Genomic DNA, 22,060 nt, shown 5'->3' with positions numbered 1-22,060 from the left:
AACCAATATTACTGTCCGAAATTATCCGAAAGCTCAGTAGTTGACTATTTTGGTCCAAATATGACATCCACAGTCGTACATCTGCAGCTGGCGAGTCAGTTTAAGCTGGATTATTCGGTAAATTGGTAGTTTTATCCCTGGGATGTACACGCTTGGATAACTTTTAAAATTTGTATCTGAGTTAGTGACTGTATTTGTTATTTACCCAGACTGTAACTATTGATTTTATCTATTATGAGTTCTGTCTCAGTAACATATCCGTTGAGTCAAGATGGATCAGGAATAATTGAATTTGGCTTATACCGAGCACAAGTGTATGTATGTGTTAAGACCAAAGTTCTAGTTTATCGTCAGGCTAAGACAAAAGGTGTTAAAATACTCACCGATTTTACTGGGTATCCAGAGTGACGAGTGCTGTTAGTGAAGTTTACGTAGAATGGGAGGTGGTTTCACAAGCTTTCAAAATAAGGTGTGATGGGGGAGTGGTTCCTTTTTGCTCTCATTGTAACTCTTGCCCACCGTGACTCTGGCTGCTGTCACCAAGAGCACCTGAGACGTCGTTCATTCATGCTAACCTCAGTACCAGAAGTGTTTATTTAACTATATTTTTTCTCTGTATTGATTTTATTGTGCAGGGTTTAATTACTGGTTGAAGGTTTATTTGTCAACACTTCCTGGGGTCGTCATCAAGAGAAATATATGAAGTATTGTTAGTTTTCATTACAGGTCGCGATCCGTTTGCAATTTCCAGTCATAAGGTTGGTTAAAAAAAATTCGGTTATTGACGAATGGATGTCACTGAACAAAAATGCAGGCATAACGTATTAGTAATATTCATGTTTGATCCATTTTATCTCCAGGTTATGTTTTAACGAATTTGTTTAACTTTTTAAAATTTACTAAAAAGATAAAATAACAAAACTAGAAAACCAGGGAGGGAGGAACATTTTTCTGGGACACCCTATGTATGGTGTTACTATAGTATGCGGTCTACCGAGCTGGAGTTGGTCTACCGGGATATATAAGCTGTAGCGTCTATTAACCTCACCTAACCTAACCTAACCGGCAAATATATGCCAAAAAAAAAAAAAATTATATACAAGAACTTAAAAATTTATCTAAAAAAAAGTGCTGCATGAATATATACAAGTCAAGACAACTATATATGTTATTAAAGATACTATACAGGGTAGTAATTAATACTTTTGTTGACGTACAACTCTTTAAGGTTGAAGGCTTTTGTGGGGTCGATTTAACATAATCTTTTAAATTTTTAAGTTTTGTGCCGCATTTAATGAAGATTTTTTAGGACTTTTAGGTAATTTGCCTCCCTCGCACACACACACACACACACACACACACACACACAAACACAGCAGGTATAATAACACACATAGTATAAACTGTTGGAAAAAAATATACAGTTCACAATTCATATGATATTTTTCTGCACCGTAATAAACACAAAGCGAAAATGAATAATAGATTTCATATATAATTAAAACCTTTGTTAGCTTTAATATTTACCAGCGTTTAACACTCCTTAAATATAACCTATTATCAGTCAGTTAATTTTGTCTGTGTTATAGCTCTGTAAATGGATCTTATTTTATGTAAGATTTAGTTTTGTGATTTTGTTTGTGTTATTTTGTAAAGTACAGTTGATACTAGAATCCACAACAGTTTTAATAGACTATAAAAATAATATCTATGTAGAATTATCTCTCTTTTCAAATTATTTCCGCTAATGTTTTTATTTTTTTGTTTTTCGTTTTGCAACACATTCACATTTTTACCAGGATTGTTGCTGTCTGAACCCTCCTTGAGTTCTAATTTATACAAGTTATGTTAAAAAAAATGTCTTATCGTTAGCCAGAAAACTCCCATTTTAGTGACATTATTACACTTTAAAATTTTCTATAAATTTTAATTTTTATCAGAAATAATGCTGTCTGAATATGTCTAGTATTTTTTGTTGTGTAAAAGTCAAGACATACCAAAGCCGGCGCCATGCGTTGAATCCTAATGACACATAATTAAGCTAAGTGTGTCTGTAACACCATGTTGGAGTGAGATCTAGTCGCCATGTGCAGATCAACCTGGGATCCGCTCTGCTAACTATAATCCTTGGGTGGGTCTTAGTCACGTTGATATTTGCATTTCCTCCCAACTTTTGACTAAAGTTTAACTGACCTATGTTCATAATGTTAATAGTTTAAAGTGAACTAAGGTTCTGATTCCATTGTGTATTACTCATTTTTAAAGATTTGTCTCACCAATACTTACATTTCTTCTAAATTGCGCTGATTAGGTGCTTGGATTGTGTGCTTAGATTTCAAAGTCTATAGCTACTACAATCCCAGATCAGGGATATATTTTCATGCCCAAGGAACTATCACGCACATATCCAACTTGAATGATGTGTGTTTCTCCGTGAAAATATAACCCAAATCTTGAGTCGTGTTGGGTCCGTCTTCAGATCTCTGGGCGGACAATACATCACTGGACATTTTGTCAGATGTCTATTGAAAACCGTTTTATATATATTATATTTAGTAAATCATTTTTTGGGGGGGGCGGTGATGAAACTATGGTTAGGTTAAGTTAGGTTATACTGAACCGGTTACAAATTTCCCGGTCGCTTGAGAGCCAAGGTAACCGCTGCCGCCATGTTCAGTATAGCAGTAATAAGCGTCCCTTGCACAAGATGGCACTTCAAAGAGAACCATGGATAAGCCAAATTACTTACCCCAACTCATCAACACTGGCCTGAAATAGATTTTGATTACATTTGCCTTAGGAGGGCTTCTTTTTCCTCATACATGTAGTCAACAGCTGAGTCGAGAGGATTGTAAACTCTTTACAATAACATATATTACATTCTCTTAATCTGTTTATGCATACCATACAAAATATTACTTAAAATGAATGTTGTCAATTGGTAATATATGAGGAAATACACAAGACTCGGGGGATGTCTGAGGCACTGTACTCGACTGCACTGGGACAGGAGGTGAATGTGGTATCCTGCCTGTCGCTACACTTTAATACCTGGATAGCTTATGTGTTTTAAAGATAATTACCAAATTATGACAACTTTAATAAATATTTTACTTCTCTCACGTTGGAGTTGACAGTCGTATAACAACAATTTTATGAACAAATAATACAGACTGTAATGAAAACACTAATTCTAACTTAATTCAGCTTCACATATTGTATCCCAACGTAACTTATTTAAGAGTTTTGATGTACTTAAGATCCCCAAGGAACATCTCACGTGAAGTAAAGTAAGTTTTTCCATAGCCGTTGTCTTTTTCACGGAGTTATTACAATAAATAAAATATTTGTCGTTGTTGAAAGAGAACGTAACTTGACCAGGGTCTAGGTTCTGATACATAGTTCTGTCTCCCAAGTTTCTTTGCCTCAAGTTTTTGTTTATAGAATAAGAACACAACTACACTAAAATGTTCTCCTGAACTAGTTATTTCCTAAATGAATATTGTTGAAACATTTATGTAGTATTTAGTGACGGTGTTACTATAATATTTAACCGAGTCTGTTTCTAGGGAGAGCTGGGCACCATTTCCATCAGTACAACAAATGTCTTACAGATGGAGAAGACATAGATACAGTTTATTATAATACCCTCGCTATACTTGTGTTTATACTCATTACCATCTGATAGGTTCTCAAAGTCGCCATCATCTTCTTAATTAGCTCTGTACTCTGTGTTTATAATAATAAGTCCACACCTGCATTAGGGTCCTCATTAATACTCTGAGCATTCTTGGTGAATGTATTTGTGCTCGTCCGTGTGTCACACAAGTGATCACACACACGACACAGGCATCTGTAAGCACCCAGTGAGCCGAGTGTTTTATAGTGTGTTTGATCACTGGCGCAGGATGCTGTATATAACTGCCCTGTGATCTCCGGCACATGCTTCAAATTCTTGGTATGATTCATGTCATGGTGCTTCTGTTATATATCATTTAGTTTGAATATACAAGCTATGCATTACGGTGGTGTTCTCTAAAATCAGATTAGGAAATAATGAACAAAGTATGACCCTTGGAGAATTATAACCGAGAGTTATTTATTTTTATATTAGACTCAACCTTCTTGACCGCCTCGTGGAACACAAGAATTTCTCAGGGCCATTTCTTGCACATTAAGTTATGCCCCACATACTAGTCCTCTCATCTCAGTGCCCAGCGTTATTTTGGCGTTTACTGTCACCAACAAAAGCCAGCGGTGTTGGTTTATGTTCATTAGTTTATTCTACAAGAAGATAACTCTTACTATTCTCATCGGTGACTAATTTTACACTGATTACTGTAACTTAAACCACACAATCTCGATGGTTTCTGTAATAAACTCCTACTGTATATGTTGGGATCTGTGCTCTCACCTTTGGTATGGATTCTTCTTAATACACTTAGTACAGAACCTGAGAAACATCTGTTTGTATTTGGATAGTACTTGTATTTGTTACAACAAGACGGAGGAGGACGAAAGGTCATAAATTTTTTTATTCGCGTATCTCCTCTTAGATCCAACAGCCTCCGAGATTCTTACTTCGGGACGCAGAATCAACAATTGGCGCAAGACTCGAAATAAGAATCAGCCATAAAATCGTTTTAACAATGAGCTCAGTTTCAGTAACAGATGCCGATGTAATAATTTCAGTAAAACTTATATTAATTTTATTTCGGTTCTTTTAAAACAATACCCAGTTAGATGGCGCTGGCTAGTTTGTCTTTTTTTTTTGCCGTGTATGATAAAGGCAATGTCTCGTAGTGGTTATTAGTACAGGAATGTTCGGTTTGGTTGTTTTAATTTTTCAGACAATTAAGATTTAGGTATGTGTGCAGGAACCTGGAGACCTTGGGGGCTTCTGAGACCATGGTGGGCTCTGGACCACGGTAGTACTTTGGTCTTAAATTTCCAGACGTCTTGACTCTCTTGGTCTTGTGTACACGCAGACCAACTTTCTTTAGAAACATTGTCTTTGTGGTCTAATTTGTTCTAGTTCTCCTGAGGTAATAATTACATTATTAAATACCTCATTGTAAATTGTGTGTGTGTGTTGAACCACTTGTGTTTATCATCACAAGTTACCATTGTGTGCGCCCAGTAGTGTTGTTCGCATGCCACAAGGAGCTGCCTTTCTTTCATACAACTAATACATTATATCAGTGAAATTGTGCTTATGTTACCGAACACCAAGAGAGACGTGGATATTACCAGCGTATTTTGTTGATATTTTTCTTATATGAAGTTACTCATATATGATATTTGTTAATGAATATTGACTTAGGTTTTTCTTACATTCACAAATAAACGATTCATATCTGCAACACTCTTCTGCCTCTCACTCTCATGGTATTACTCTGTTTTGTTTGTTCACTACTCACTGTATATGTACGCGAGTATGACTGACTGTGTGTATGAGTATTAATATTGTGTATGTGTATGTCACAGTCAATTTGTGTCGCTATTTATCTCATGTGATGATTTGTGATTACGTTTAGTTAATTCGTGTTAGGTGAGGTAGTGTTACATTACAATGCCTCAATCATTAATTACGTGACATGTTCACGTTTTGAGAGGAAAGACTGGTGAGATGATTTTGCCTCCGTCATACTCCAGCTTATGTACTGTACTGTACTGTACTGTACTGTACTGTACTGTACTGCACTGCACTGTACTGTACTGTACTGTACTGTACTGTACTGTACTGTACTGTACTGTACTGTACTGTACTGTACTGTACTGTACTGTACTGTACTGTACTGTACTGTACTGTACTGTACTGTACTGTACTGCACTGCACTGTACTGTACTGTACTGTACTGTACTGTACTGTACTGTACTGTACTGTACTGTACTGTACTGTACTCTCCTCAATCATATCATAACCTCACAATACCTACTGTTGAACTTGTCAAGTTTCGGCTTAGGTTTTATACTAAATAAGGTCTTGGTGTGAGTCAGTGTCCAACAAAAGCGTTTCCTAGTGTATATATTGGTCTGGTGGTACTACAGCATAAACAAATCTGATTAAAAAAATATTGCTACACAAATTAACGCTCAATTCTAATGGAACATCTGGGTTGACCTGCCCGGTTGGTTAGTGTTAACCGTGTTCCGTGCTCTAATCCTACGTGAACAGTACCTGTACCAGGGTGAACAGTACCTGTAGCAGGGTGAACAGTACCTGTACCAGGGTGAAAAACATTTCGGACTTGGTAAACATCAGGGGCGTAGCTAGGTAGTGGCAGAAGGGGCAACTGCCCTGGGCGCCAAAGAAAGGGGGACCCCAAATTGCATTTGAAATTTCTACTTTTCACTTCATTTATTTATGAAAATACATACATACATATATCATAGGAATAATATTGTTATATATCGCTAACATATGCTATCCCGAAGGCCGCTTTGATAGCTAGTCACTTTTATGTTCCGATGTGAAAATTTAAATAAAATAAAGTTTAATTTATCAGTGAATGTTTGCAGAGGAGGAGAGGGGGGGGGGAGACGCCAAATACAGGTTCTGCCCAGGACATCATCAAAGCTACCTACGGCTCTGATAAACCTCAAATTTAATTGTAAGCTAGTTAGTTATTTATTTAACTAATTCATCTTATTTACCATAGTATATTATTTTGTTTAATTCTTATCATAAATAATGTGACAAAAGGCCTCAACTCTCTCAGAAAACATCTGTGTATCTCCAGTAAAGAATCTGGGGAAGCCACTGGCAATTAAAGTTATGTAAGGACTCGTAGATATTTCCAGTCATTAAGTAATTAGCCCTGTGTTGTTATAGCTGATGGTTTAGGTCAGTTTACATCCCTTTTTTAGCATTTGTATTGAGATTCCTTCTTTATCTTGTGTTAGTGTATTGAAACATATTTATCTACTTATGACTGTGTAATCTGTCAGCAGCAACTGGTAAAACACATCAAGTCCAAAATAGATCCTGATATTGTATAATTAATGGAGGCATTTTACATGAACCGACCCCAACACACACACACACACACACACACACACACACACACACACACACACACACACACACACACACACACACACACACACACACACACACACACACACACACACACACACACACACACACACACACACACACACACACACACACACACACACACACACACACACACACACAAGTTGTAAACAACAGCGTCACCACAACTGCAACTCTGCCATTTGAGTAAAAATTCATACAAAATCTGAGAAGAATTACATAAATATATAAATTATTTAAGAAAAACAACAAAAACCACATGTAACATAAATAGAACTTCCAAAATGTTGATAATAGATAATAGGCGCGAATAGCTCCACCTATCATATATATCGGTCTTCCACACACCTTTCTTCACATCAGCCATACTTTTTCCCCCAATGTTGGTTCATCCCTTCCTCTGCAATACGTCCTGCATCCTCACTCCCGAATACTCCTTCCCTTACTCCCTGTATACACACTCTACCAATAAAACTTTCATCAGAATGTAGCAGAGTATCAAGCCTGTACCTTGACTTTTTCAAAACACACACCCCTGCCTCGACCCCACCTCCTACCCTTACTGTAAACCAACTCTTCTCTGTTTTCTCTAACACCTGTTCCTCAATCTATCATACCCCCACTACCACCTCCACCACCATCACCACTACCGCCGCCACCACCTACCTATCTATCTCTCTTCTTTAGTCATCTTCTCAGTTATTTAGAACAAAGCCACAGCCCCAGGCACGCTGTCCTCGAGACCACCCTGTTAACTCACACTTCTATTCTCTCGCTAGTCAGTTCCTTAATTGTTAGCTCACCTTTTACAATATTTATTAAGCATCATCATCATCAATATCATCACCATCATCACCATCATCACCATCATCACCATCATCATCATTATCATTATCATCATCATCACCTTCATCATCCTCATCATTATCATTATCATCATCATCACCTTCATCATCATCAGGGTGTTTTGGTCTGACTATAGCCTTATTACCTCCAAGTTCAAGTGTTGCAGTTGTTGTCCCCGTACCTCTTTCTTCTGGGTGTTGGCCTCTATATCCATTAGGTCCTAAAATGTTCAGGTTCAGGGTCTTGATGCCCTGGCTAATGACATTATTAGCCTAGTATCGTATACCTTGATGCACACACACACACACACACATTTAAAAAGAATAATGTATCTCATGGAACTGACGGTGTATTAGGACAAGGATTCTATACTGTAGAAGGATGACTCACTCAATGTTAATCTTTTTAATCGTCCTGCAACGATGGAGCCCACAAGCGGCCGCTGGGTTTAAAAAACATTAAGCTGTTGCGCCTTACTTAATGTTGTGCGGTCAATCAATCAGAGTAAAGTTCTCGGGCTGTTGTTACCAAACTTTTAAGGCTTTGTACAAAACAAAGCAAAAAATATATATTGCGCGGTAATACCAGCTTATTCAATAAAAACAATTTATATATAGTCAGTAGGTTATTGGCGTGCAACATTGATTATTTTACAGTAAAAGTTAATTATTTGCCTATATAAGGGACTGCATTCCATTCTGTTCTTCAGTAAGAGTTATGGTGGGACTGTAGCTGCACCATTTAATGTGAAATAAAAATATTGCAGACAGTTAACCGATGCACATTATTGTAGGTTTTTTAACAGGCTAATATTTTAGTAGTGATATAAAGAACATCACGGCATTTACAAGTTGGTAAGAGAGTTAGAGGAGACACCACCTTTTCACATCTCAGTGTGTGCTCGCCAATTTATTGATGATCAACTATTTTTTAATATAGCTGCACAGCAATTGCATCCCATTGCAGATGGTAAAAAAAGTGTGCAAGAAAAAAAACATGAATTCGCCGAAATGTGCGTCTCCCGCCCTTTAATCTTCGCCTGCCAACCACGTTGTATACATAGCAGCCTCTTGCCTGCACCACACTCAAGGGTAACCCAGTTCGCCCATTGGCGTGAGCCATCTTCCTAGAGTATAGAAGTCTTGGCTAGGGGCAGTGCGATTACAGCTCAGTCAATAACAAGATTCAATAAACAAGAAAGCAATTTTGCTGACAGTGAAGTCGACCACCTTCACTCTCCCAACAATCAGGTGCCCATCCACATCTGGGTCGACTGGGAATGCCCTGAGTAGGAGCCAGCGAACCTTAAGAGAGGATGTGAGTTCTGTTTTTCACTTGCCCGCAGCACCCAATATATATATATATATATATATATATATATATATATATATATATATATATATATATATATATATATATATATATATATATATATATATATATATATATATATATATATATATATATATATATATAAAACCAAGAAGTCTGTCTGTCTGTTTATTTATTTGTTTGTTTGTGTCTGCACGAGAATCTTTGAAACTACTTTACCGATCTGTAGTGATGATGAGAATGAGGAACCTGTTTGCCATCATGATTGCTACATGTGGACTTTCCAACCCAAGCCAGCTCTGGAAAAACCACCAAGAAAGTCTTTCAGAGGATCTGCTTCATCAAGCAAGAAGAGAACATCCCATCCTGGTCAAGAGATGATGATGGTAATGATTATGCTGATGATGATAGCAATCAGTACGTGACCGTGTGGACTAGTTGTTATATGCAAGTTTAAAGTTGCCAAGAGTGGGACGATTGTGATGAGACGGACCAGGAGGGAGTACCAATATCGTTCCATGTTCACAGATGAGGTAATGGGTGGGATTTAAACATGACTCATTAATATCATCATCACTACCGACATCACCACTATCATCATCACCATCACTATCATCATCATCACTACCATCATCATCACTATCATCATCATCACTATCATCATCACTACTATCATCATCACTACTATCATCATCACTACTATCATCATCACTATCATCATCACTACTATCATCATCACTACTACCATCATCACTACTATCATCATCACTACCATCATCATCACTATCATCATCACTACTATCATCATCACTACTATCATCATCACTACTATCATCATCACTACTATCATCATCACTATCATCATCACTACTATCATCATCACTACTACCATCATCACTACCATCATCATCACTACCATCATCATCACTATCATCATCACTACTATCATCATCACTACTATCATCATCACTACTATCATCATCACCATCACTACCATCATCATCACTATCATCATCACTACCATCATCACTACCATCAACAACCTCATCAGTACCATCATCATGATAATCATTACCATCATCATTACTACCATCATCATCACTACCATCTTCAGCATAATCATTACCACCATCATCACTACCATCATCAACCTCATCACTATCAGATATCATCATCATATTCCAGCCTCTTACTACAAAAAAACAACAATAAAACAAAAACTATGGCCTCACAACGATCGAACAAGAAAAATCTCTTCCATTATGAATTCCTGCGCGAAACGTATCGTAGAAACCCGTCAAGCTGCCGCTCTGGCCGGGCGTCAAGGAGCTAGGCGATGGAACAAACGCAACCCTGGTCCAAAACGTGTAGAGGAAAATAATCTGAATACATCTGCCGTAAATTCCCGCGTGAGACGTCTTGTCGAAACCCGCCAAATGGCCGCATTAGTCGAACGTCAAGACACTCGCGCGAAGGTTAATGGTTGTGTAATTCGCCCCCTATCATCTGAACACATAGAAAATATTATAGCCAACAAAGCTATTACGCGTCTGGGCTCCGGCGTGGCTGGGCAATGCTGGCGCGTCACTGATGATCAGACGGATCTAGTTGTAAAGAAATTTATCGGCGAATGTGCATCCGAAAGCCTCATTAAAGAGGTAAAATTCTTACGCGCCTGTCAAGGCCTTGAAGGTGTCCAAAAGGCAGTTGGCTTTGCCATTCCTCAAAGGTGCGTGTTTACAGAGTACAGTGGATTGACTCTGTATGCTTACGCCAAAGAGCATGATTCCACCGATGAGGTGATAACCCAAATCCTGCTCACACTCTGTAAAGTCGTACAGAGTCTCCTTACTCGAGGAATCGCACACAATGATATAAAATCCGACAATGTCTGCCTTCACACCGGGGACGACGGGCACCACGTGACCCTCATCGACTTCGGGATGGCTACGCTCGTCAATTAACCATTATGCGAAAATCCATTACCCGCTGATATCCAGAAGCGGGCATACTGGATGGCACCGGAGGTTCTGAACGGGGAAAATAGCACCACCACCAGCGACATCTACAGCTTAGGAATACTATTTCAGAAGTTTGCTGATTTGTGGGAGTACCCTGAAGAAGTCGTCCAGTGGGTGCACTCAGCCCAAAGCAGGGACCCCATCTGCCGCCCCAGCCTCCAGAACTTAATAGACATTCTTGAGCCCAAATTATCCCAGTGAAAATTTTCCCAGTCAGAACCCTCCCAGCTAAAACGGACATCAAAATCGACTTCTAAGAAAAAAAAAAAGGATGTAGATCAACCAAATAAAATGATTATTATTATTATTATTATTATTATTATTATTATTATTATTATTATTATTATTATTATTATTATTATTATTATTATTATTATTATTATTATTATTCCTTAGGCCTACGTGACATATTTTCCACCTACTAATAACTTTCTTGGGACACCCGTAACATTATTCAAGCTGATAAACGTTCTATAATAATTTCAAATTCAATAATAGTCCCTTAACTTCATGAATCCCATCATTATTAATTCGGTAAACTACATTTAATATCGTATAGGCCTAGTTCCACAAACTCTCGCTACGTGCAGGAGCGCGGTCTTCCCTCAGACGACCTTGAACTCAGTATCGCCAATGGCGCGGCGTTTGAAATTACACTGAAATTTCTGAATATTGTATATATATATATATATATATATATATATAGATACTGTAAATGTGAGCATAATGTAAGCTAATGCCATAAAGCTCCATTTGACTAAATAGAAATTATGTAAGTTGACAAAATGTGTAGGTGATAAGAGAACATTTATTATGAAGTGTTTCATGTGAATTATTATTATTTAATTCCTTTCATGATAATTATACATTAATTTTAATTGTTTACATATTTGTAGCCTTCAGTAGGATCAGAATATTATTATATATGATTTTATCATCGGTGGCTTGTGTTAACTGATGAGTTATTTATGTGTGTAAGAATGACGGAATATACACACAGTATCTGACAATTGTAAACAGCAATAGTCGTAGTAGTAGAGTAGTAGTATTAGTAGTAGTAATGCAGTAATAATAGTAATAGTATAATAATAGTGGTCGTAGTAGTATTAATAATAATAGTATAGTAATAGCAGTAGCAGTAATAAAAGCAGTACCAGTATAGTAATAGTACCTGCAATAGTAGTCGTATATCAGTAAGAAGTAGCAGCAGTAAGAATCCTACCAGGTGCACTACATATGACGTATAACACAGTATATATAACGCATATTATTATGATATATGTCCTATTGTCCTTCCTTCCCTCAACAGCGAGACCTGCTTCAGCCGTGATCAAGCCTCCTGGAGAACCTCTGGTGGAGGGACGACAGACGCGACTGGAGTGTGTGGCCTCAGGAGCCTACCCGTCCGCCACCATCAACTGGGAAAAGACCAAGGAGGGCAGATCCACCCTCCTGGAGGCTACGGTTAGTCCATGTTCCTTAGGCTACGATAAGTTTATGCTCCTTAAGACTACACAGTGATTTTTTCAATGTAACGCCCCTGTATATTTTCTAAGTGTTTATTAAAAGTGAGGTAGACAGACAGACAGACAGACAGACAGACAGACAGACTATTATGCGTCTGTCTGTTGATCTGCCTGTGTTATTATATGGTCATGCATCCATTAACAGCCTGATTATACACAACATCACACACACACAGACACATACACACACACACACACACACACACACACACACACACACACACACACACACACACACACACACACACACACACACACACACACACACACACACACACACACACACACACACACACACACACACACACACACACACACACACACACACACACACACACACATACAAATACCAAACCGCTACAATCTATAAACAAAAGTAATCAGTGTGTGTTATACTTCTCCTCTACAGCTGTTATCACTCAATTCACCCGTAAGTAATCATGTGTAGTACAGTACGAAGAGTTGACGACGAACCACCACCGTCAGTGACCGAGTGCTATTATAACACTCACTCTTTCTCTTTCCCAATTAGATGAGAAAAAAAAATAATGAAATTCCCTATGATAAAAAGCTTTGCAGTCCTCTCTCTCTTTCTCTCTCTCTCTATATATATTTGTTTCTCTTTTTCTCTCTCTACCTTATCAATCGCTCTGTGTTAAATGAAAAAAAGTAAGAAAATATATTGTAAAAGAGAAGAATTACAACAATTAGAAGATTCATTACGAGCCAACACACATATAATGTTTCTGTAACATAAATTACGAATTTTTAATTGCGCTTTGCAACTGAGATTTGGACAGATGATGTATGACCGTGAGGCTGGCAGGAGGAAGAGGGGGAGGGGGGAAGAAAGGTGGGAGGAGGAGACAGAGAAGGGGATTACGGGATAGAGGAAGGAGAATAATGACACGAGCAGGAGGAGGGAGAAGGGGGAAAGAGACAGAAAAAAGGAAATGGCGGGATGAGAGAGAGAGGAAGGTCAGTAGGAGGAGAAGAAGGGAGGGAAATAGAGGGAGATGGAGAGAGAGAAAGAGATAGAAAACAAGAGGAAGGAGAGGGAAGAAGGAGGAAATAAACAGAAGGCATGTGGAGAGAGAGAGAGAGAGGAAAGGCTAGAGGAGGAGGAGGAAGAAGGGCAGGAGAAGGAAGAGGGAGGGCGAGGACAGAAGGAAAGAGGGTGAAGATAGGACGGGGAAGAATGGTAGACAATAATGTACAGGGAGGAGAGGAAGAGGAAAGAGAAGATAAGAGAGTAGAGAGGAGGAAGGAGAGGGAGGCGACGGAAGAAACTGAGAGAACTAAATTGGGAAGAAGAGATACGACCGGGAGACAGAAAATAGGAGAAAGTATGGAAGTATAATTGGAAAATAGGGAAACGTTGTCACTCAGTTGTAATTCGAAAGTTTATTTCTTCTTCGTTGTCTTGGTCGCTCTGCTTATAACTGCTGGTAAATGGGAGAAGGTGATCTGGGTTTTCATACAGTGTTTACTAATTGTTTCTCTGTCCTTAGGTGTGCCCAATAAAATCATTCGACGTTAGCCAAATCTCAAAAGAGGCGTCCCCATAGCGAAGGGATTATATTATAGAATCACGTGTAAGACATCTGTGGAAAAAATCAATCATAAAAAAAAAGGGATTGGTATATTATAATCGCCCTCGCACGCATGTCGACATTTTCTTGTTGGGGGAAATGTAAGTGTGATCCATGTCGGCATTTTGATATTATCTTCTTACCGTATTAAAGAGAAACACACGGGAAAAGAATCTCACCTATTCTCCATGTTGTCTCCATCTTGACTTGTTTCGTTCCTGGTATTGATTTAAGTATGAAAACAAAAATGCACATTCGCACATTCTGTACTCACTTCCCTTCAGTGTAGTGACGCGTTACCTCCACCAGCCTCACCACTCACGCTCAATCGCGGCGTTCACAAGGTGGGACGTGCACCCTCACTTAAAGAAACTAAAGTAACCATAATTCCCCAAGACAAAGTTATCACTAATGGTGGACAAGTTCCTCACCACTGTACTGTACGCCAAAGACCCCTGAAGCTGGACAATCTTGACAGAAACCACAAAGGGCTAAGCTTTTCTGAAATACCAATTTGATGGGTGTTGTGGTTGAATGTGGGTGCGCCAAGTCCGTAGACTTGCTAGTGATAGATTTGCTGTACACCAGGTTTGGATAGAGTCCTTCTGTACTTGGTCAAGTTTTCGTGTTTACAATTCCCAGGCGCGAGGAAAAAGGAGTGTTTTTTTGTCCTTCACCCAAGGTCGATGAGAGACAATCACGAGGGAAATGATTATCGACCTCGTTCAAGGGTCCACATAAGGCAGTACTTTTCCACATGGTGAGACACAGACATAATATTATTCTCGAAATATTACATTACATTCATTACACGGACGAACACAAGATGGAGGCAAAATATTTCCACAACTCTCGTTACGTGACGTTGTACAGTTAAATGACGCGTCTGGTCCATTTTGACATGGTGGTGACGGGATGGATGGATGGATGGTAACTCGCGTTTTCTTTTCCACAGACCACAGAACGCAATATAGACACAGATATATGTAATAAAATTCCATTGTGGAAAATCTCAGTCTACAGCTCCCATAAGAAAAAATTCCTCCCAAAAGAAGTTTATTACCTCCACCCCCGTACGAACACCCACCATCAAAATAATGACGTTGACTAAATCCCTTTCACGTGTTTATCTTTCAAGTGTTAATACCCAGATTAGTTAGGGTAGGTTAACTTAAAGGTTGTCAAGGTAGGTTAGGTTAGGTTAAGTTAGATTAGGTCGGCTTTTGTCTCATATTAGGTGAATTAATTTCCCTTTGCTGTTTAAAACAAGTCGTGTGATTTAAGGTAACTCCAACCAGCTTTAATTCTTATATTAGATCCTTCACTTCCATTCTCACACAGGCAGGCCTATCAACTCTCTGATGAGGAGAAAGAAATGATTGCGAAAACTTGTTATTCATCATACACTTTACACCAGGCGTTGTGCATATGACCCCCCGAAATAATATACAGAATAAAATGTTTGGTTGTGTTGTTGTCAAAGTTTAAAGTTGAAATAAAAGTTTGAGACCAAATCTGTTAAGAAGACAATCCAAAATACTATTTGTTTTACTGTAGTATACGTTAATTTTAACATATAATGTATGGATCCCTTCACTACGGGGACGCCAATTTTAATATTTTATTTGGCTAACGTTAGGTGATTTTATTCAACAGAGTAGATATCCCCATACATAAATGGTTAGGAAACTATCTCCCCTAATCCTAGTTCATACACTTTTTACCTATTTTGAAAACAGGAAAGTTACCAAATTTAAGTTAAAACTTTAATGTAAACTGAATAATTCCTCCCTGCCTCACCACCTGGACTCACTGCGTGGGTTGGTAAGTCTGTGTGTGTACTGGGAGGTGTGTTCACGTATGGCTGTAAACACGACCCAGTGATGACCACCTTCCTGGAGCTGTATAATAAAAAGTGTCATTATTCCCCGGATGCACCCCCTGGCCTGATGTATTTGGAAATGAACACACTAACACGTACACAACAGTCTCGGTTCAGTTGGTATTTCTGATTGTGAGTTGCACCTCTCGTTGTTTCTTCTTGCACCTGATAGTCACCATGATATCTGCAGTATATCACCTATTGTCTACACCATGTCATGAAATAGGATGAATTGTGATGTCATATACAAAACCAATAACGTCATGAGTAACCCCGCTGATTTATGCACCTTAGATACTATTTCAGCCCCAGGGGATGGGTCGCTAAATAGGAAAATAACGTAACTATGTTTTCGTGAACCGAGGTCACAATGGAATCGCTTCGAATGAAATATGAAACACTGTGATCCGTTTTTCCATTCATTTGCAAATATAGTAATTACTGGTGTATTATGATGCCATAACAAATTAAATGAAATTATGATTTACTGCATTTCGATATTATTTCTACCTCAATTGATGAGGTAACAATTATGAATATAACGTATCCTCTCGTGATTCGTGCTGGCAACGGTACATTATCTGACGCACACTACGACACGTTGTCTGTCGGTGTAAGCTGTGTTTTCCACCGAGTCTTGGGTACTAGTGTTGGTCATGGACTTCCAGCAGAAAATACTCACTATTTGACCGCCGCTGATATATTTTCACTACATTAATATCATTATATTATTGTACTAAAGATGAAGCATGATATTTCACCATAATTATAACAAATGCCAGAATTATTAACTGGCAACCTCACAGATACCAGGGAGGCAGGCCTACCGACATAATGCAGGAATCACAATTAGAGATCGGAAATATTCGTCTATTGTGACACATCATATCGATGAGGAAAGGGGCCGATACTTTTTGGGGAGAGTGTCGTTAAGATAAAAAAAAGGTCTTTGTTAATGTGCTAGTTCTATTCTTAGTCACTGGTTGGTACTTTCTGACCTGTATTGTGACTTCTTTTTATTAATCAAGTGAGTCTTTTAACTTTTTTAACATTAGGTGTTGGTCTTCCCTTCGTCCAGTTCTTAGTCGTCGTATTTTACTGTCATATTTGTTATATCTAACATTCAATCACTGACTCTCCCCAAGTACACACCTGCAGTATTGGACGTTACGGTAATCATTTGTGACCGAAGATAAATTCCATTCACTAGTATAATGTGACGCTGATCTTACGACTAAAAGATACTGAGAAATTTCTGTGGTTTATTACATTCAAATCCAGAAAGTTTATTAAGAAATATAGGAACGAATTTATACTCAGGTACTGTAATGTCCAAGTAGTAACAATACAATAAGCCTGTGACCTAAACTCTTGGTCTCCTGATTCTTTGTTCTGTAACTTGAGCAGTGCTGGAGGTCCCGCATTTAATTACAATATAACTGAAATCAGATGTGCCTTTGTGTCGTTGAGAAGGCGATTCTCAACAAGCGAGTCCAGGAGAGATGCTGGAAAAATATCTTCTTCAAGCGAACGATAATTAGAGTGAAACCTGAGCTTTGGTGACAGTGATGGCCAGTGATCATTGTGTGTTTGATAGTTTTTTATTGTTCAGTTTTTTTAACCTGCATTGACCATAGATGATCCCACATATGGGAAGCGCAGAGGAACATCGTAAGACTTAATAACCAGAAAATGTAACTTCTGTCGTTATGATAGCGAAAAATCTTCTTATAGAACCTAACGTTCATACATTACTTATACATGATATTGTTTTATTGGTCACATTTGTAAGAATTAAACATTCTCGCTATCTACAGGAAACTGAATCAACCCGGTGAGGCAGCTGCAAGATATATAACTTTCTCTCCTTTCCAATAAAACTCTGAATTAGTGGTCTAACATTTTCGTTTTGGAGAAAATTCAGTTCGTTTAACATTCGATTTTTGTTCCTGATTGTGGGAGGTTGTTGGTGTTTCTTGATCTGTTTGTTGTTTATTATTGACGTACTGTAGTGGTGCAGCGGCCGAGTGGCTACATCTACCTCGACAGTTGCTGGTTATGAGTGGAGACTTAACTTTATAAATGGGAAAGTGAAGGCTTCGTATTCACTCTGTAATATCCTCACTACACCCCTCATATAACAGGTCGTCAGCCCTAGGGGACTCACATTAATGACACCGAGTTTTGTTGATGGAAACAATGTAGTAGTTTTTCTCTATTTTGTCGACGTGTGCAATGTTACAATACTTACTATTTTGTTCCTTGAATTAGTGACGCCCATCACCAACACGTACTAATGTTAACACCAGCCATGCGGTCAGCCATCCACCACACTCTCAGAGAAACATAGTCATGGTTGTGTTCTCAATAATATACGTACCAGAATCTTAGATTTAAATAAAGAAAAAATGCAGTAGTACAACGAGAATCAATGGTTTCTTCGTATTGTCAAGTGAGGGCTCCGTAGATTATATCAATACATATATCAGCCGGTTAACTATATGTTAGGAGCTCGAGACATTCTCCCCAGATTAAGTCAGTCATACCTGCAGTTCGCTGACCTTCCATAGTATTTGGTAACTCTGGCGCCAAACTTTTAAGAATAGCTTAAATGTTCGAATCAATCTACGCTTAGCTGAATAAAATCTTACCAGTATCACTATGTTGAGTGCAACGCTTCCCTTCTTTCAGGCCTGCAAGTTACTTTAAATATTCCGCTTGAAGGTCTCTAGTAAACCTCTATTCTACTGTTTGGAGGTAAATTGGAGTGGAATTTGAATAGCAGCATCGACTCGGTGGGTAGGGGAATAAAGGCAGGATATGAGTAAAGGCCTGAGGCCAGGAAGTCGTGGGTCAGAGAGCGGCATATTAAAAAAAAATAAAAATCCCGAGTTTTTATCCTGCAGGTAAAGTCACTGGAGTCATTGTGGTCAGTTATTATTATTTTGAGATAACTGAAGGGAGGATGGTGTGATGATGACCTCGTCCACACGTATTATTATTATTATTATTATTAGTAGTAGTAGTAGTAGTAGTAGTAGTAGTAGTAGTAGTAGCTGCTGCTTAATGATACTGTTAAGATACCAGATTATCAATAGTGTCTCTATAACCATTACCATAGTTATTGTTAGTAAGGGTTAGTATCCGCTGATCATACAAACCTCACACGAACTCTACCTCATGTTTATACAAATAGAAGTATGACTTACGCCTGTACCCGCCGTAGATAAACGTTTTTGTTATTTACTGCGGAGCTGCTGAGCCGATTAGCTTAAAACTTGTTGAAGGTGACCCATGGTCCTGGGAGATTCATGTTTATTCAAGGGAAGTTGGTCCATTAACAAACATGGCTGGCACGAGCCAATGAATAGCGAGTGTTTTAAAACAAGCCTTTGTCACTGTCTGTTATATTTTTAGTGTTTTCCAGCTGTCAATCGACGGTGTTTTTAGCCCAAGAGTTTATCTATATTGTGTATCTTGGGCTCACCTTGTCTGCCTTTACTAACTCATTGTTGTATCTCTATCAGTCTCATGGTGAGGTATGAGATAAATGTAGTTTAAATTAATTAACATCAACGTGAGTATGGAAACATCTATTTATTATACAATAGTTAAATATTCATAAAACCTACTGCGGTGACTATAGAAAATAAAGGCAAACCTGTCACAGTTACGCAGCGGTTTCCAGGGACAGATTTTCAACCATGAGACAGACATGCAAAACTGATCACACTTCAACATGTTACTTCAAAATTTAAATCCCAAATTATAAATATACATAAATATAATAGACATAAGGAACAATAGCAACTTTATACATGTCGCAGTAAGAACTTTAAGACGCCATTACACAAGAGTTCATTGTCGGTTTAAAATTTAACACCGAGATCAACATATATTCTTAAGCATGACATACTAGCAACCTTGTTTATGTTACATCAGCAATAGTCATATACTGTATCATTAATACCAGTTTGACAATAAAGTTTACAGGCATCAGTACGCATGGAAGAACATAATCCTAGTAAACCTGACTTCTGTATAATTTAGGTCATACTATGCACATTTACTGTACCTTGCTCAATGATATTTAAAAAAATTAGAAACATTAGATAATTCCTTGACATTTGTTACATTAAATTGGTATTCTAATTTAAGGTGTTTAGTTGAACCCTGAAATACTATGTTAAGATTTCCTTCAGTTATATATTAGGGTATTTGAACAGATAAAGGAATTCACTAACAATATTTTGGCCTTCGCAGAGTTCACATATTCTGTCGTCATAATGTATAGGGTGTTTTCCAGCACCTTTGAGGAGTCTCTTACTTCTACAACTAAACTTACAAAGGTTAATGCGGTCAGTCTTATCTAGTTTAGTTTAATATTTTTCTATACTGTAATATGTTTTTTATAGATATTTTATAACTACTACATTGGCCATTTTATTGACTTTTGTAAATGTTTAAATTAATTTATTTCTTCCAAATTCTCAGTGCACCATAAAATTTTTAGCATCACAGTCAGAATTTTGTTCAAGCAGTGAGGGTCCGTTATCCAGGAGGTGTTGCAAGCAGAACCACACCTAACTTAACACAGCCTAAACTACTGTAAGCTGACCGAATCAAACACAACCTGAACCATCCTGTGTTAACTCAGTCCAACCACACTAACCAAACACGACCTGTACCTTCGTTATCTAACCTAGCCTAACTTAATACAGAACACAACCTAAACTACCTTAACTTAACCCAGGCTTGCCAAACACAAAGATACTCGCATATGAACCCAGCTTAACACTAACATAGCCCAGAATAACTTAACCCAGGCCAATCTAACACAACTTGAACTATTATAGGGATTTTGTCCACTGGATGATACATGTACTCAGGTAGGATTTACCTTAATGTTTTTTTCCGAGTAGCTTCGTGAGAGAATACCAACTCGAGCTGGTACAGTAGTTCAGGTGTAAAGAGCTGTTGTGTAGGTTAACGTGTGTTGGTGACGCATAATAATAAGTGTACCGTTGTGTAAATATCATTGTTCAACCTCCCGATAGTTTTTGTTGCGGTTGGTGTTGGTTTTGATTGTGTTGGTCACTTCTGTCAAAAAAATTTCAGCAATCGACAATTGAAACTGAAATTCCTGTTTGACTGTGTATGTGTGCTTAAAATAATGTTTCAAATGTTTAATGCAGTTTGTAATGTTAGAGTTGGTGCAGCTGTGGTGGGAGTGTGGTGCAGCTGTGGTGGGAGTGTGGTGCAACTGTGGTGGAGGTGTGGTGGGGATGTGGTCGTGTCCCAGGACCCCAGGTTAGAGCAGGTAGTCGACCTCATTGTGATGTAACGTTAGCTTATGAATTCTGAATCAGACTTGCGGATCTTGATTTTTTTCTTCATCTCTCTCTATCACATAAGATGTAAGAACAGAGTCACTTGTTTTTGTGGTTCTGGAGTTTCTGTATTGTAGTGAGTATAAGACTTGAGAGCCTATTGAACCCCGCTTTACGTATACAGTAGAAAGGGAAAGTTTTCAGAGGTATATACTGTACATAGTTTATGTCCTGATGGTAAATTCGTTTGGAAAACATTGACTGCCTCAGATTGTGTACAAAGACAACAGTAAGGGTGTCACTTTCTTATTATTTCGCTATAACTTACCTGGAGTTTAAAATAATTTGAAACTTTAACAAGAACAAATATGTCTCATGGACCTGATGCGTCACCCTCCCGTCCTTATCTTTCATCTACGCATTTCTCTAAAAAAAAAGAAAAGGGTTCCAGATACACTGAACAAGGTGAAA

The 22,060-nt window shown here is 38.2% G+C and overlaps 1 protein-coding gene across 1 annotated transcript in view; it reads left to right on the top strand.

The window, feature by feature from the left end:
• Positions 1-22,060, top strand: part of LOC121871452 (nephrin-like) — a 123,416-nt gene that overhangs the window by 40,470 nt on the left and 60,886 nt on the right. The window contains exon 4 of the mRNA XM_042373777.1: positions 12,569-12,723. Within this exon, the coding sequence (XP_042229711.1) occupies positions 12,569-12,723 (155 nt within the window). The remainder of the gene's footprint in view (positions 1-12,568; positions 12,724-22,060) is intronic.

The sequence above is a fragment of the Homarus americanus genome, unplaced genomic scaffold (genome assembly GCF_018991925.1).
Source record: "Homarus americanus isolate GMGI-L3 unplaced genomic scaffold, GMGI_Hamer_2.0 scaffold43265, whole genome shotgun sequence".
In the NCBI taxonomy this organism is placed as follows: domain Eukaryota; kingdom Metazoa; phylum Arthropoda; class Malacostraca; order Decapoda; family Nephropidae; genus Homarus; species Homarus americanus.
Note: the sequence above shows the minus strand (reverse complement) of the source record. Positions and strands in the feature narration are given on the sequence as shown.